We start from the raw sequence: 19,194 nt of genomic DNA on the forward strand, positions 1-19,194 counted from the left end.
CAGGATTCTGAATACACATCACGTCCTGGCTGGAGGTAATGTATATTCATTATCAGGACACTGCAGTAATGTTAGTGTTTCTGTATGTGGCTGCACATAGCGATATAACTATATCGCTAGTGTAGTGTAAATGAATTTAGAGAAGTGAATGACTCTGATTGGTCAGCGTCATACACTCCTCTGTACAACACCCACTTGGTCTAAAGTAAAAACACGCCCACTTTGGCATTAAGAAACTCATTAGCATAAAGCTAAAAATCGCTCCTAAAGTGGTAAAAATAGATTGTTTTTCTAAATAAAAAGCATTACTGTCACCTACATTATAGCACCCATCTCCTTATGTAGGAGATAGGGCACTTATAATGTGGTGACAGAGCCTCTTTAAGTCACTAAACTTCTTTTATTTCGGCAAAAGGGAAATCCGCAATAAAAGCCATACTGAATTGGACCGGAACTGGTGGCATAGCAATAGAAGTTGCAGAAGTTGTATGGGGGTTGTATGGTGCTATCTACAGGGGGGCTCTATGGCACTATCTACAGGGAGGCTGTTTAGCACTGTCTACCAGTGGGAGGCGCTATCTACATGGGGTCTGTAGGGCACTATCTATGAGGAGGAGGTGGGGACACTATCTACAGGGGGGCTGATTGGCAGTATCTCCAGGGGAAGGTGGAGGGTGCTATCTACAGGGGGGCTGTATGGCACTATCTACAGGGGGCCGTATGGCACTATCTACAGGAGGGGCTGTATGGCACTATTTACAAGTGGGCTGTATGGCACTATCTACATGGGGGCTGTATGGTGCTATCTACAGGGGCTGTATGATGCTATCTACAGGGGGCTATACAGCGCTATCTACAGGGGGGCTGTATGCGACTATCTACAAGGGGAGTTGGGGGGCACTATCTACAAAGGGAGTTGTATGGCATTGTCTACAAGTGGGAGGGGGCACTATCTTCAAGGGAGGTGTTACTCTGTCTACAGGGGGGACTGTATAACACTGTCTACATGGGGGCTGTATGGCACTATCTACAAGGGGGCTGTATGGCACAATCTACAAGGGGACACTATCTACAAAGGGGGCTGTGTGTGGCAGCCAGGGGGTGGGGCCAGTCAAAAGTTTGCTATGGGGCCCATTCTTTCCTAGTTATGCCCCTGTCTGGGACTTTGATATTGATTACTTTTCTTAGGATAGGTCATCAATATCAGATTGGTGACTGATTGAAGGGGCTGATTGAAGGGGCTCGGCCATCCGGAGCTCTGCTACCTCTTCATTGTGTACCAGACACAGCTCCATACATTTAGTGGTAGCTGTGCCTAGTATTGATGCTCAGTCACGTTTATTGGAGTGGGACTGAGCTGCAGTGCCAGACACAGTCATTAGTGTATGTACGGAGCTGAGCCTGATAAATAATGAAAAGTCTGCAACACTCGCCGGAGCGCTGCGGCCCCTTCAATCATATGATCGGTGGGGGTTCTGAAAGTCTAACCACACCAATCTGATATTGATGACCTTTTCAAAGTCCCAGAAAACCCTTTTAAATTTGAGATAGATCTTATAATCCATTTTTACCTAAAGTACATTAGCCCTTCCTTAAAAAAAATGGACTTAAATTATTGAACTATCTAAAAAAAAAAACACCTAAATACTTTGTTAACTAAGCGGTGTGTATTAATGCTCAGATAGGTAATATATTCCCTAGCTAAACCCAATGTTCAAGATAATAGTCAAAAATGACATTAAAGCCAGTAGCATGCCATAGCATTAACTTTTACGGATTAATTTATTTTCCAATTAACTTAAGTTTGTGGTAGGTAGTGGTTCAGAATGCACTGGACCAAGGCAGGTGCACGAATAGGGTCCCAACCCAATCGTATTTGAAGGAGTATTCGGCACACAAAATGTAGTTTTTAAATTCTTCAAGTTTATTGTATTTGATGCCAGAGGCTTAGTGCTTAGCGTTTCGGTCAGGAGACCTTCATCAGGCACTATTGGTGTACAAAATTTTACAAGTAAATATATTTGCATCATATAAATACATAAAGAATCATATATCATGACATCAAGGAAAAGAGAAATGAAACAAAATAAAATAAAAAGATAAAAGTACAAAATAAGGTAAGAACAGATTCATTTCACCAAAATACATACAGAGTTCCTACATCGTGGAGATTTACATGATATACATATTTTTTGGTATAGAAGGATACATAAATATAGATGTATGTATATGGATGGATGACATCCTAGCTCTGGGCACAATATCCATATTCAAGGCTAAGATATAATGTAATAAACGGCAGAATATATCATAGAGATTGTACAGAGAATCAGCACCACATCATGTTCAAGAATATCCTTTATAGTACGACATATTGAATATATTCAGAAGAGCGGAATGCGGTAAGTTGAAAATAGCACGTTAATGAAAAAATGGTCTTTGTGGATTCCATGTATGTCTGGTCCCAGTATTTAAGGAAAGAATATACTGTAAAATACATTACAAGAAGTAAATAGAAGAAACCATTGCAACAAGAATGGATGCTTCTTAGAAACAATCCACACACTGGATAAACTCCCTCCAGACGTCATTCTAGTGACTCTGGATGTTTGTAGTCTCTACACTTCTATTGAACACTCAAAAGGGTTACTAGCAGTCGAGGAAATACTGATCAAGGCGGATAAAGAAAGAAAGGTTGTAGACCTCAGCCTCGATCTACTAACTATTATCCTAACTGTTAATGACTTCCTCTTCGAGGATACATACTTTATCCAACAGAGGGGCACGGAGCTAGGATGTCATCATCTATATGATGCAAATATATTTACTTGTAAAATTTTGTACACCAATAGTGCCTGATGAAGGTCTCCTGACCGAAACGTCGCACGCACTAAGCCTCTGGAATCAAATACAATAAACCTGAAGAATTTAAAAACTACATTTTGTGTGCCGAATACTCCTTCAATTAAGTTTGTGGTAGTTCACAGTGGTTTAGTATAGGCCACTATTTATAAAGCTTGTGTGCACACTTTCGGAATTTGACGTGTGCTCCTCTCAGAACTTGTACTTGTACTAATGTGTTTGAATGATATATGTGTTTGCGTTTAGGCATTATTTTCTATGATGTATCATTGACCTATTACATATGATGTGTATTACATTATTTCAACATATTTCAAATGTATTTTGACACAATATGGTAACTATTCTTAAAAATACAAATAGATGTTTATTAACTAGAATATTTTGTACTTTGTAATATTCTCTTATGAACATATAGAAATGCATTAATTTTATCAATTCTTGTAAAATGATAAGCCCAGGCACACTATAGGTGATTTAAGATCTGTAGTTTATGGAGTATTGATAACTGTTTAGCACATCTCTGGGCTATGTTAACTATCCTAGAGTATTACTTTTGTGTTTGCATGTTTTGGACTGTTAATGAGCATGCCTTAACCCATTTAGTGGCTGTAAAGACATTTATAGATTTGCCTGGATTGCTTCTGCAAGCATTTAATGTCTGTTTGGCTGTCAGCTTTTTGCACAAAATTTATCAGGTCTGAGATTTGGTTTCATTGGATTTAAAATTTTTAAAAGTCACTATTACAGATTTCATTTCCTGCAGAGAATCAATCACAGAAAGACACATATTTTGCAATAGTATATGTAAAAATAGCATGTATAAAATAATACATAAAGCCAACAAACAAACAAAAACAAGGCAAAAAAAACAAACACAAACAGAAAGTTCTGCTAGGCTTTATGACCGTATTATGGATCCATGTTGTACAGTAATGTAATAAGCCTATACAGTACGTTTGAGTGCCTCCAATTCTTTACAAAAGGTCACAGTATATTTTTCATAAAAACGACATGCTGTTTTACAGAAGTACTCTCCCTAAAATCATTTGTTCTTGGGGGGAATACAATGCCTCCCTGAGGCACCAGATGGCAGCACATGGAGTGCATGCAAGCCTTTAATATGGATCCATAGGAACTCCATGTGCCGACTTACTGGGTTTAGGCACTTGGCACTGCTTGTTCCTGTTGTTCCAAAACACTTAAGTACAGTAGATATTTCTAAAGAATAGCGCACTGGCTACACTAGTCTGAAGGCAAGCTACAGAATGCCTATTTATTCAGAATATGTTTACCACCACCCTATCAATGCTTTTCTAGATAAAGTTGCCATACCGGTACATGGAAAAGCTGAATCACAATCCATGTGAGAGATTTAACGGCAGGTGTATTGGTTGTCATCTAGCTTTATTAGAAATATGTATAGCCAAAAGCGAAAAATTATTTTAAACAAATAGCAGAAGCTCACTTTAAGGCCAGCATATAGGAGTTTAGGAACAGCAAATCCTTCCTTGTCGTGCACGCCATCGTGAGCGGGATGTTTCCTTCCCAGCCACATAATTGGGAGTAACAGAGTGGACCATGGCATCTTCATTGCAAAAATATCACTATTTATTCATGCCAATTACAGGTGCATAAAAGAGCCTAATATCATACAGAGTTTTTATTTATATATGCAATCATAGTATTGCTCCCATCAGTCAATTAACCAAAGGAATCTCTTCAAAAGTACTTGTATACACAAGTGGCATATTTATCAGCAAAACGTGCATAAAATATCTCTATACATACATATTCTATCTAGTGGTGTTGCACTGCCTGACATTAGGATTGATAAAAGCTCACTTTAATGGACATCAAAACATCTCTGTGATGCAATCACTAATTCTTGCTACTAATCCTACAAAAACTGTCTTTTTTTTTTTTTTTAGTTACTTTGATACACATAGTTTTTAACTTTTATTAAAAAGTGTTTGTGACTGTTCACGCCCACAAATTAGATAAATATGTGGTAAGCAGTGGCTTTAGGAAATAGTGAAATGCCTCACCATTCTTCCTTTCGATCTCCGATCCAAATAGATAATCTTGGTGAGGGTCAAAACAAAAATATAGATGATAAACTGAGAGGTCAATATGGGGACTGCCAGGGGGAATATAGTCTTCTGCTCACAGTAAACAGTCACAGTACAATATAAAAAAGATTGTCCTGCAGCTCCTTTTGTTATCAACGGAAAGAAAATAGACTTGATTCCGCAAATAGTAAGGTAGAAGTTTGTTTTCTATGAATTGATAAAAAAAAGGAGCTCCGGGACAATTTTGGTAAGGGTTTGGAAAATTGTCAGTAACTTTACATAAAACAGACCTTTCTGTTTTTAAGATGTTACACATTAAGGAATAATGACCATAAATTAACATTCCTAAATAGAATTTGGCGTTACTTAAGGGAGGTCAACCATAAGAAAAAATAAGTATTTTAGTCAACATTGCTTTATGTGAAGACTGTTTTTATATCTCATTTCTATTCTGAGATATAATTGCTTGAAGTTACTGGCCCAAAGTTGAAACTACAAGTTCATATTCGCTGAGTTTTACTACAAAAATTGATATCAGAACCACCTTTGATGAGTCCATCTTCAATGAGTTGTGCCACATCAAAAATCTAACAAATGGAGCTCAGAATCTGACTACAAACTGCCCCTCACAACACATAAGAACAAAAATATCAGTATGTAGCCAGAATCTACAACTGTCAGATTTCTGAATGTCATGAGATGCAACACTTCGAAAGTGGACTCATAGAAGGTGGTTCTGATGACGACCTCTTTGCAGATGAGGTGTTGTCATTAACACCTCGTATGGATTCAATTCACCCAATAAATTGATCCTCCCACATGTATCCACATGCCAGTCACTTTTCAAGCCAGGTAGAAAGTAGATATTTTTATTGTTGATTTGAGTCCACTCATAGTCTCTATAACAGCACTGTACCTGACAGGTATCAGAAGGAGATATGTTGTCACCAGAATGTTTCAGGAATGGAGCAAGGCTTATGGACCATGATTTGGGATAATCATATTTCAGGAGAGGAGTAAGGTATTAAAATAAGGTTTTAACATTTTAATGTATACCAATAGGCCATTTTACCTTCTTATAGTACTCCTCAACATACCGTATCAGGGAGCGGCATGAACTACGATTCTAATATATTATCATTAAATCAATTAGGATGGAGCAGGGTAGTAAAGGTACATTTTGAATGTCCGGTGGTTGCCCTTGGTTTCCTTCTAGAAGCTACCATGAATCTGAAAATACTACATGCAAAATAATAGAGCAACATTGTCCCTTCTCTGCCTACAGTTTAGTGGTAATTCCGGCTTGAAATGAAGACCTGAGTAACATAAAACAGGCTAGTTGCTAGGGAAAAGCTGCATGACAACCCATTGTAAATATTGTGACTTTCAGGCAGTGCTACCCTAGCAACCAGACTATTATATATAACTCTGGGCTGACTTGGCATAGTACTGTCAGCAGATATGGGAAACACAGCTTTGAAGCTGTCACACCACACTCTAGCTGAGACTCACTTTTACAACTGAAGCTGTTAGCAGCTAGAAGCTCTTGCTCATAGAGATGAGTCCTGAGCGTAGATCCCCTTCTATGATGCCCATATTACCTCATAGAGAACGTGTCTTAATGATACTGCAGCTTTAAAGAGGCTCTGTCACCAGTTTATAAGTGCTCTATCTTCCACCTAATCTGATAGGCGCTGTAATGTAGATAACAACAGTGGTTTTTATTTTGAAAAATTATTATTTTTGAGCAAGTTATGAACAATTTTAGATTTATGCTAATTAGTTCTTAATGACTAACTAGGCATTTTTTAACTTTTTACAAAGTGGGCATTGCAAAGAGTAGTGTATGACGCTGACCCATTAGCGTCATACACTTCTCTTCATTCATTTCCAGCTCGTTTCACTGCACAGCGTGATCTCCCACAGGTTCTTCATCGGAGCCATGGCAGACTGAACAGACATCGCTTCCAGCCGCTGCAAATTCGGATAAACGTCCTTGACCATGTATGTTGATTCTTCCATTGCTCCGGTGAAGGACCAGCGGGAGGAAGTCTCATCACAGCGTGATCTCGCAGGATTACGCTGTGCAGTGAAACAAGCTGGGCTGGAATGAAGAGAAGTGTATGACGCTGATTGGTCACGAATTGGTCAGCGTCATACACTTCTTTTTACAACGCCCACTTGGTAAAAAGTAAAAAAACGCCCAGTTGGTCATTAAGAACTAATTAGAATAAATCTAAAATTGTTCATAACTTGCTCAAAAATGAACGTTTTTCAAAATAAAAACCACTGTTGTTATCCACATTACAGCGCCGATCAGATTATGTAGGAGATAGGCCACTTATAATGTGGTGACAGAGCCTCTTTAAAGTAACACTGATTTTTTCTTTGGTGTTCTTTGAATCCCAGTAACATGTACCTACCCCTCAGGCCTATGGAATCTTTTGAATAACTTTGATATTCTTCATATGCTTTGTAACCAGTGCTTCATGGCACCATTTGTTTTAAGTAAATTCCTTCATCTATAATTGATAGGCATTCACTCTGGAGGCGACTCAATCATTGTTATTTTAGTTACCACACTGTATTATTGTTCATAAACAGTCATGTAGTGAAATGCTGCTGGAATATATATGATTTTATTGCATATTTGCTATTTTATAGATACCTTCTGCAGGTGTAAAGTCTATCTTTCATGCAGTTACTAGTTCGAAATAACAGTAATTCAAGCACCATAGGACACAGTGTTCAAATCAGTCATATCATATAACACCTTCTATAAATCACAACCAGAAACACAGGCTTTGGGTTTACACTTACAAAAACATATTTCTTAGTTTGAACAATCTGTAGCCTTGAAGCACTTTGTGATAGAATTGTCCATCATTCATATTCAACGTCATAATACCCTGTAACCATTCTTCATGACAACACTTATGAATTCTGTAGATCTAAAATCTGTCAACATGTGTTCCTTCCACATTCATTAAAATTAAATTCCTACCCTATGTCCCATCTATACATATCAAGTCAACTGGCAGCTACTACATTTTCTAGTCAGCAAGCAGTATTGTGAATTTTATCTTCTTTTACAGAAATCAATTCGTCTTCGTTGCAGCAGATGAAATTTCTTGTAACTCCTCTTCAGGTAACAACCATTGATACTTCTTGATGCATCCGTCCAGGTCTCAATATCCTTTTTACACAAACTGCAGTTAATCACTCTAGAATGCTCTGTTAGAATCAGGCTATCAATCTTGGTTTCACCAATGTATCAGTAGCCTGTGGGCTCCGCTCTATTATGAGCATTACACAATTTTGCTGACTGTAATACTTTATTTGCAGCTTTGGTTTTATTTGTCACATTGATCTAAAGCTGCGGAATCTTGAATTGAGAATATGCGAGGAGAAGTAATATATTGCCATATTCCTAAAGCACATAGTAAAGGTTATCTGCTGGTCAAGTATATGATTAGATAGATAGTATCCATACATCTATACAGAGAGTATATCATACTGTTTCCACTGTGTGTTCTCAAATACATCTACATCAGTTTGAGTTCTTGTGGATATATAGATTTTGGTTTGATATCACATCAATGTATTGAGAATTGCATGTTTCTCATTCACTTATGCATGATTCCTTGGTCCTCTGTTCTGAAAACACACATTCACTTTGGGTATATTACTTTAGCTGTAGATACTTTCTTTAAAAGTGCATGTCAATACTATAAAGACATTTGGAAATACTGCAGTGATAGATTTTTTTGGGGAAAAACATCATACATTATTTGTGTTGTTGGCACTGTGGGGTATCATGAGGGGTATAGGTGGATGATATTTCTAATGCAGGCTTGGCGCTAAAAAACTTGAAAGGGGTTAGATACAGTTTTAGAAGACATCGGAGAGCAGACACAAGTTTTCAGGGCAATCAGGGCACTTGCGAATCATGACAAATTTATTTAGACCAAATCGGCCGGTCGACTCAATCGAATCGGACCCAAATCAAATTTCAGGAAATTCTCTCATCTCTATTTATGACCCTTTATGAGACTCAGATTATATTCATGAGCTAACAGAATATGATAAAGTAATAGACTAATGAAAATTGTAAGTTATGTTTGCAAAACCAGTGCATTCTTTGTGTTGATGAACAAATTGATTACATTTCTTCAAAATTAGATGTATCAATGGGATGATGTTATATAGAAATGATTTTATCATTTTAGGACACATGAAATTTCAATGAGGAACCAATTATTATTTTTTTTTAAACAATGATAATTATCTAATTTTCTATGTGATATCTGTAAGGTGTGGACTAGGGGTGCCAGGGATACCATTGTTAGGACTATAGACATCACTACTAAACACAAAGACATCACTTAATTTAAGATTACCACTTTCAGTGGAACAAAAAGATAGAGGCCACATTGCCACATTTATCCTATCTGTGTAGGGGGGGGGGGCAGTGACATTGCCTCGTTGCCTAACTTCCCAGGTTCTGAATGTCTCTGAATGGCAACTATATGCACTACATGGCTTTACCTTATCAGTTACTATGTTATATCTAATTAGAACTCACTTGCTGAAATGGAATCACCTTTACATTTCTAGTTTTCTATTATATATTGGGCATAACATATATAATTCACTATGTTGAACATGTCTTCATTCACTTGCAAGTCAATTAATGTACAGATTATCCTGTTTGGGTCAAAGGAGTGCTGTAGAAATATATCTGTTTGCAGATGTGCTAGGCAAAATATGATTGCACCCTGAACAATTATAACATATTGCTTTTATAAAGAAACATCTTACAGTAAATTACTTAATTTGGATATCCTTTAAGTAAAAAAGTGGAAATTATTTAGTTAACTACTCCCTTTTCTGTCCAAACCTATTCAATTTCCAAAGGAAATTGTATTTTTGACACATACCTTTTATTACACTTATACATGAATGTGTGCCTGTCCAGGTACATACCGGTGTTTCTTTATGGCCTCAATAATGGAGTTTATAGTTAAAACCAGAGGTCCACGATTTTTAGAAGGTTGTAAACTGATTTTCAATATGACACGTGGTATTGAGCAACACTGAATAAAGCCTATTAAAGAGACCAAGTTACAGTATATGACTCTTAACCCAGTGTTATCTGACTAATGCTATGAAGTTCCAGTAGTGCACAATAGTATCTGGCGCCACCAACAATTAGATAGCCACATGCAGGGAACTTGGGAGCCATATGTGGCTCCACAGCCGCTGTTTGGGGAACAATGGTTAAAACTATTGTAAACCAAACTTTTTTTTATTGTATCACTAAATATGTTTCATAATGAGGATATTTTATTGTCAGATTTTTTATTTTTTGTTCTTTGCTGTAATGTTTGACAATTTGTAAATCATAAGGAAAGTTTGTACTTTATAATGCTTTAATAAAATATCAGGACTTACAGATACTTTGTTCCTGTGAAAGTTCATCATGTATTATTCAGGATCATGAATGTTACATTGGTGTAGAGAAAATGTTTTAGAAATGCTGTTTCAAAGTAAAAAGACATTCCAGCCTCATATATTGTGCTATCATCTGAAAAAGCTGCATACTACAAGGCTTTTTACACTGATGAAACAAAGTTATATAAACTTACTATAAGGAAATGCATGTATAATATACTGTAAATATATATATATATATATATATATATATATATACATACTGTATATATATGGACACACATATACAGTACACATAAGAAACTTGCAATGGTGTAGCGGGTAAATGGGTAGAAGTCACAGGTGTAGGCTACAATTTTCTTTTTTGCCCTTCGCTCGCATACTATAAATTAGCAATTTCTAATAAACAATAAAAAAATTATATCTCAATACCACTATATATGTGATAACGCTAGGCACTTTTTGTTCCTTTTAATGAATATATCATATCAGTTTTGTCCAGTAATTCTTTTACCCTGGTAGTACTACCACTCATGGTTTCTAGGTTGAGCTTCCATTTTTCTCTTTGGATTTAAGGGTGTTTTCTGGGACAAAAAAAACATTATTGCCCTATCTTGGGCCATTAATGTGTGATAACATTTTGAACAGGCTGTAGAGCTCCAGTGAGCGCCATGACCCTTTCAACATTTAACCAGGCACAACTCTTACCGATCACATATTAATGGCTTGTCCTACGGATAGGTCATCAATTATTTTTCCTGGATAACCCCTTTAATCTGGTTCTATAAACATCAGTTACATTGTTGACATTATTTGTTGTTACTTAGCTTTTTTTTAAACTTTATTCTTGTTTTTATGGTGTTCTCTTTTTGATTCTGGACATAAATGCCTTTATTGGGTAGTTTTGCCAGGTGATTGCTTTTCTATTGCCAGGTGATTGCTTGGTATCTAATTCTGTTTTTGGATCTTGATGCAAGTGGGCAGAGATCTCTCCTTGAAATATCACTATTTAGATCATCAGTATCCAATTTTATACAATAGTTTAAAACAGCTAACATTTAGTCAGTGCACAGATATTACGTTATATATGTATACATTCTATTATAAGTATTAATATTTAGTTCGATTGTCAGAACAAACTATTCTAGAATTTTATTTCATGACCATAATTGTTACTGCCTGACATATCTGTTCAGATCAGTGTAGTTCCATCACTGACATTTTTCATCTGTAAAAAGAAAAGTGGTCCAAAAGGCAATTGCACCCCTGAACCATTGCCAGCTCTTCCAGGGATATCTGCTTTAGCTATCACAGTGACCTGCCAGTGTATGAGTCACATGAAATCTCACACTTAATTTGTGTGTATGTTAGAATAATTCCTGTACAGTTTCCCAGAAATCTTTCATTTAGAAATTCAAATGACATGCTACATCCTATATATCCTGACTAGTTGGTTTAAGCATAGGGTTAAACGGAAAGTATCACTTATTGTTTTTTTCCAAATTAAAACCAGTGAAACGTAATCTTTCTTTTCATAAATCTCACATTAAAGGTTAGGCTCTAACCAAAAAATTCCCATTGGTATTTATCCAGTGAAACACATATATTACTCAAGCGAAAAACCACGTATATTTACTATTGCACAGTGAATAATGTAATCTTTCTTTTCTAATCTATTTTTATTTTTTGATTGTAGATTTGTTTTCATTTTCTGTACATGATTATGGGGGGCAGCTAACTTGCCTTAGCTGATGTAAACAGCATTTGAAGATATGCTTTACAGTAACCATTAAGGACCCTAGGAACCTGTGAACAGGAGGGCACCCATTGACTTCTATGGGAGAATGTTCTAGGCATGTTCTGTGACCTGTGCTGCTGGAAGAGATAGTAGGGGAGCTGTGTCCATCAACTATTGTCAATGGTGGATTCTGTGTTATCTATATAAAGAGGTGTTACCTTTCATTGTAATCTTGCCTGGGATGATAATGAGATAACTGTTGCTCATATCCTTATTATGCTTGACAATATTATTATTAAAAATAAAGTTTAAACAAATAAGCAACTCTATGTATTGGTGAAAATAAGAGCACATAGAGATGCCTATACTTCTATACCAGCAAATTCTGCAATCAAACAAAGGTGCATAAGCATATTACTATATTTGGCATCTCATTACCAATGCCATTGTGCCAAAAGTTTCTCTTTTAGAAATATTCAAAAAGTCAAAGGCTTTTCTTATTTTTGCGCAAAGATGGTTATATCCCAGCACTGCTAATAAAATGTTAATTATTTGTGCTTTTAAAATCACATATAGCCTGTGGTTCTGACCTAATTTCGGAAAGGCTTGGAATAGCAATTAAGACAGATGTTACTAAATTATACAGTTGTTGTGCTACTGATTATGTAGTCATCATAAAAAAGATAGGAACCAAATAAAAGGATTACTGCTATTTGCCTGCTTTCACATACATTTGATTTGCTGGTGCTTCCTTCAAAAGCATGTCTATCATACTGTCTTCTGTCACTGCAAACCTTTTCAAATTTAGCCGTAAAGAGGATTAGCCATAACATGAAAAGTACTCAAAATTGTACTGCCACAGTGACTGGGAGTTTATCTCTCAACAAAAAAATGAAATTCCTTCTCCCTGTTCCCATTCAAGCTTGCTGTCAATGGAAAACATGAAACATGTATCAAATGATAAGAATCCATAAACACTTGGATCCCTTCGTTATTATTGTAGGGTACATTGATTAATCTGTCTTTTTTACCCAGTGAAAGCAAGCTGGCCTTTTTTTGGCATTATTGTCGTTATCATTTTGACAGTCTTGACTGTTCCTTTGGTTCTAGGTCAGTTCGCATGGCTAGTCAAATGTGACAACATGACAAGATATTAAGTATAGATGGACATTTTCAAAAATATCAAACTAAGAGAGCAGTAATCAGGAGGCTGCCGTATAATTAATGTGCATAGTCATACAGCGTAACTATACAGAGCAAGTATAAAACAAAACTGTTTGCAGGAGATGCCAATACACTGAAAAAAGCTATACTAAATTGACTCCTCCGATCTATCTTTGTAAAAAATAATTATATACATGAATATAGTTTGGTAAATATATTATATGTTTTATTAAGGAGCTATTCCAGGATCCTTCATAGACTACAGCTACAGCATTATGTTTTAATTAAATGTATTCATTCATCTTACCATTTACATTTTCTGTTTTTCTGTGTCCTCCAATAATTTCATGCACTACAGCACTTCCCTATTTTCACCGAGCCTATAGGAATATAGGAATAACCTAAAGTTCTTTGTGGTTAATGAATAGAAAGCTAAAATTCTCCATGTGTAAGGATACAGGCTGAGCAGTAAGAGGATAAAAGCAGAGAAGGGATATAATGGAAAGAAATGTAGATGTCGAAATCATTCAGGCTTAATGGACAGCTGGGCAACAACCCATATGGGCCATAAATGTTCACCATTAGTGGTTATCAACCACTATTTGTTTCTTGTGTAAGAGAAACAGCTGCGTAATAGGAGAATGGGAACAGAGAAGGGCTCCAAAAGCAAAGCAATTTAGATTTATTAGCCATTCAGGCCCAGTGGCAACCCATTAGGGGCAGAACAAGCTCTGCTGGTACCGAAAATGGTGACTTGAGAATTCACCCACATTGATTAATTTATGTAATTGTCCCCTGTTGCGCCTTTCCTCACTAATCCTTAGTGTTCTTCTCCACACAGGAAAGCATTGAATGTAAAAAATTGAAAGCAAAATAAATCCTTTTTTTAATACATAAATTGTGCCCTAACTGATCTTTCAATTGCGCCCTACTCCACCTATGCCTCGACCCAACCCGGTAACCCATATGGACACTGCATTGTTGAGCATTAGTGGTTGTCACTCAGTATATGCTACTTGTGTAAGAAAAACAGCTGAGCAGTAAAATAGTAGAAACAGATAAAGGATATAATTGCATTACAGTGCACATATATAAGCCATTCATGTCCAATGAACAGCTGGGCAATAATCATATGGGCACTGTAGTGTTGACCTTTGGTTGATGTTGCCCACTATCTGTTACCTGTGTAGAAGAAACAGCTGAATAGTATATTTAAAGACTATATAGAATTTTATGAGTTTGGAACCATTTTATGATTTTATAGAAACTGCTCATTAACATGTTTTCCTTCTTCAGTGATTTGGATGGAAATTTGGCCCACTATTTTTTTTATATTATTATTATTATTAGATTCATTATTTTATATAAAGATCTATTTGCGATCAGTAGAACAGATTAGTTGTGGCTCTTTTTAGGGAGTCACTCAAAGGTGGACAACCCATTCTGATTGACTAAATTTTGGCATGTTTTATTTTGCTCCTAACATAATATACAACACAAGAAAGCTTACTAAACTGTGAGGTGACTGCAAAGATTCTTAAAAATTGATAGTGGGTGGTATATTATACTTTACAATACACATGTCAACTGCTGCAGAACCTCTTTTTGAACATTAAGGGGGATTCCTGTCCACCAATGTCTAATATGAAACCCTTCTGATCGTTTTCAAAAAGGTCTGCCGAACCTGAGGAATGTATTACGTTGTTCTGCAGCTAAGGCACAGTACTGTATAAAACACACTACAGCTGCTGAAAATTCTATTTTTTTTTAAAGAGAAAGGGAACATTACATGTCAGACAATCAGTGACTGATACAGGAGAAGGAATTTCCTACAAAGTGATCTGTGACAGACTGCCGCAGAAATACATAAGTAGTGTATACGTAGCGTCCATTATCTCTGTTAGGTTCTAACATTAAAATAGGATGTTTATACAAAGATTGTGTGCAGAAATGTCAATGGAATCTTTGATTTGTATTATAGTAGTAATATAAGGTAATTGTGATTATTTTTTTTATGAAGTCTAATACATTTTATTTTTGTAAGGTAGTAAACATTTTTGCAATTTGCAGATACCAAAACAGCAGTCTGGAAATCTTTACTTGCTGTGCTATATTAAAATACTAAAGGATTGCTAGTGAACAATCCTAACCTTTCAAGCCCTTAAATGTCAATGTCAAGCATAGGTGAGACTTTTTTTAAATCAGCTTTAAAAATCAGCTTTGTGTTTGGAGAATAAACTGACCCGTTCTATTTTCTCTATGAAATAGCAAATATTAATCATAACAAAGCACCCACTTTAGAAGGTGAAGGTCAGCTCGAACAAATAAATTGATTTCTAGTAAATTTCAACGCTGTCTTTATGTTGTAATAAAACCTAACCAAATAACACGATACAACAGAAATACCTTAAAGCAAACTCGGATGAGTACTTTCTACTTGAGGGCCATATCTACTACCAATATCTACTTCTATGAAATTCTAGGGTAGTGTACGTTAAAGAAGGGGTTCCTTGTACAGGATGGCCGTTAATGAGACAGAAGGGTGAGCTGCTGCATTACATGGTCGGCTATTCATTTGATACATGAAATGTATGGCCAGATGTAGTTTTCCTGATGGTGACCTCTGATCACTAAAGGTTAGAGATATTCGGCATGAGACAATCGGCTGATCACCACACTGACTTCTATTTAAAACCCTTTTAATCTAACACTTGCTAATGCATAATCCCATGTGCCTAGTGGTCATTTACCTGGTTTCACATTATGACTGTACTGTCATAGCCTTCCTGATTCATAGAAATCCTGCTCCTCCCTCCACGGAGGGATACAACAAAATATCAGCTTCTCACATTCTGAAGTTTGAATCTCTTCGGCCCTTATGCAAAACTTATAACAACTTTATGTCCTGCCATATTTGATTACATCTATATATTCGCTATATACAGTCAAAATAAAAAATTAAATAAAAATAAAACATTCTTAGCTTACATTACATCAAAGTGCAGTTAATATAACAAGTTACAGTATTATGCCTCCTTACCACCCATCAAACAAATAGTGCTACTATTCTTACATATAGTTAGAACTTTTAACTTTGCACCCCCTATACCTACTCCAATAATACTATTCCTGTTTTTAGCTCTTAAATATTATATCTGTATATAATATTAATATCATCTCTTCTGGACACCCTGGACATTCATTTCATGTTTTGGTTTCAGCAAATGAAATAGTGTAAGGCGCTGTTCACATGGGTATTAAGTGTCTCCGTTGCGGGAATCTCTCAGGGGGCTCTATCACATTTGAAATAGAGAATAGCGCAGCATGCAGCACTAACCATGCTGTCGAGGTAACGCAAACCTCAACAGAATCCTGATTATTATTATAAGTCAAGGGAGTCAGTTGGTCTTTATTTGAGACTGTCGTATGATGGATCGGGCATAGCATCATGGAATCAGCTATAAAAAGAATCCATGTCTTTACTGTAAACATAGCCAAATACTGTTTTTCTTCTTGTATTAATACTTATATACAGTATTCAACATTACAATAGCATTTTACGTTTATTAACCCCTTCCCCCTGCTTGCATTCTGGGCCCTAATGACCAAGCCATTTTTTACGTTTTTCCATCGTCCCTTTCGAAGAGCTATAACTTTTTTATTTTTGCGTTGACATAGCTGTATAAGGTCTTGTTTTTTGCGGGACAAGTTGTACTTTTTAATAGCACCATTTTTGGGTACATATAATTTATTCATTAACTTTTATTAACTTTTTTTGGGGGGGATAGAAGAAAACCTGAAATTTCACCACTCTTTTTTTGCGCCCTAAACCTACGTCATTTACCGTGTGGTATAAATAACACAGTAACTTTATTCAGTGGGTTATTACGATTGCAAAGATACCAAATTTGTATCGATTTTGTATGTTTTACTACTTACACAGTAAAAAAACGTTTTTTTCAAAATTATTTGTTCTTGCGTCTCCATATTTGAAGAGTCATAACTAATTTATTGTTCCGCCGATGCAGTTGTATTATTTTTTGCGGGACGACATGTAGTTTTTATTGGTACCATTTGAGAGTAGATTCGACTTTTTGATCACTTTTTATCACATTTTTTTAAGTCAGGATTAACAGAAAACAGCAAATTTTCCATTGTTTTTTATTTTATTTTTTACAGCGTTCACCGTGCGGGTTAAATAATGTAACAGCTTTATAGTCGGGGTCATTACGGACACGGCAATACCAAATATGTGTAACTTTTTTGCTTTGTGTTTTTTAATAGTAAAGCATTTTGTAAGGGGAAAAAGTGGCTTTTTCATTTATTTTTTTTGGACATTTTTTTTTATTAACTTTATTCAACTTTTTTTTTTACTTGTCCTACTAGGGGACTTTCATATGCGATCATCCGATCGATGTTATAATACACTGCAATACTTTTGTATTGCAGTGTATTACTGCCTGTCCGTTTAAAACGGACAGGCATCTGCTAGGTCATGCCTGCGGCATGACCTAGCAGGCATTCATGACAGGCAGACGTAGGGGCCTTTATTAGGACCCCGGCTGCCATCGGAGAAACAGATACTCGGCGATCTTATCGCCGGGTGTCGGTGGGAGAGAGAGGGAGCTCCCTCCCTCGCTCCAAAACCACTCAGATGCGGTGCACGCTATTGAGCACCGCATCTGAGGGGTTAAACGGGTGAGATCGATAATTATATCAATCTCACCCGGTCGAGCAGGGACGCCGCCAGCCCTCAACTGCCTCTGGCAGCCGAGAGCAGGGAGATTTCACAGCTCCCTGCTCTGTTTACTTTATTCTAATGCAGCGCCGTAGAATAGCGGCGCTGTAGAATAAAGCCCATTAATGACCGCCATGAAAAGGCTTATCGGCGGTCATTAAGGGGTTAAATACAAACTTCATTTAGACAAAGCAAAAATTGTTAGCAGTAGTCGGCAAAGAACACTATGGCAGGATAGTGGCACATACCATGATAGCTTAGGAAATTATGTATTTAGGTAGTAAAAGTAGATGACTGGGAACTTTAATTCAAAATAATGAGATCTAATACTTCAGTTCAATAGAAAAATATGGGCAAAACTGATTATTTCTGACTATTGACTAGCTGCTCATCAGATTTAGTAATATAAATGTGAACAGACCCATAAAAACAGCATTAAAGATTTTTATTTGCAGAATTGTAATTAACTTGACTATAAGAAATATAGATAATCCATTCCATATCACATTTCATACAGAAGAATAGAATACCTGATTACTTAGTATGAATGTCCTGATTTTTTGTAACATATATAAGTAGTATTTTACACTTATCACTATATCTATTTACACGGTTGACTAGCAATACAATTAAAATGAGAACATTTGCACAACCTTGAAGAATTTTTGGATATGTATGGAGTAAAAATAAATACTGCAAAAATATAAGATTGGATTCTTCAACAATTTTGATTTTGTAAATCTTTTTGAATTATCTCTGATTATGGGACCCCATGTTGTTTTATTTCAATGGTAGCCTTCAAGAATTTAGCTATATATTACATATGTTTTGGTGAGATGCACTTACAAGCTGTTACAATATTAGCTGTGAGATGAGAGAATGAAAGTGCATTTTAGTAATTGGACATCTTCCAAGAACAGTATCTTGGATAATATTTATCACTGTCTTGAGCTGGATTACCTCTTGTACTTCAGTATACAGAGGAGTGTGATTACTTCTCTACACTCATTTAAAGTGTTGGCTCCCATTCAAAATGTACAGGTAGAGTTTCCAAGGTAAAACATTTGGTCTATATGTGGTAAAATAATTCATTTGGGGCCAATTTTAGTGTTGTAGCAATATGATTTATGACATAAAAATAATGTAGGTGGATGTATGAGAACAAC

The 19,194-nt window shown here is 36.2% G+C and overlaps 1 protein-coding gene across 6 annotated transcripts in view; it reads left to right on the plus strand.

The window, feature by feature from the left end:
* RBFOX1 (RNA binding fox-1 homolog 1) overlaps positions 1-19,194 on the plus strand; it is a 602,126-nt gene that overhangs the window by 567,449 nt on the left and 15,483 nt on the right. For 2 of the 6 annotated variants that reach the window (XM_075830075.1, XM_075830076.1), the window contains exon 11: positions 8,030-8,082. The exons of the other annotated variants lie outside the window; for them this stretch is intronic. In XM_075830075.1, the coding sequence (XP_075686190.1) occupies positions 8,030-8,082 (53 nt within the window). The remainder of the gene's footprint in view (positions 1-8,029; positions 8,083-19,194) is intronic. 6 annotated transcript variants of the gene reach the window in all.

This window comes from Rhinoderma darwinii, chromosome 6, assembly GCF_050947455.1.
Source record: "Rhinoderma darwinii isolate aRhiDar2 chromosome 6, aRhiDar2.hap1, whole genome shotgun sequence".
Classification (NCBI taxonomy): domain Eukaryota; kingdom Metazoa; phylum Chordata; class Amphibia; order Anura; family Rhinodermatidae; genus Rhinoderma; species Rhinoderma darwinii.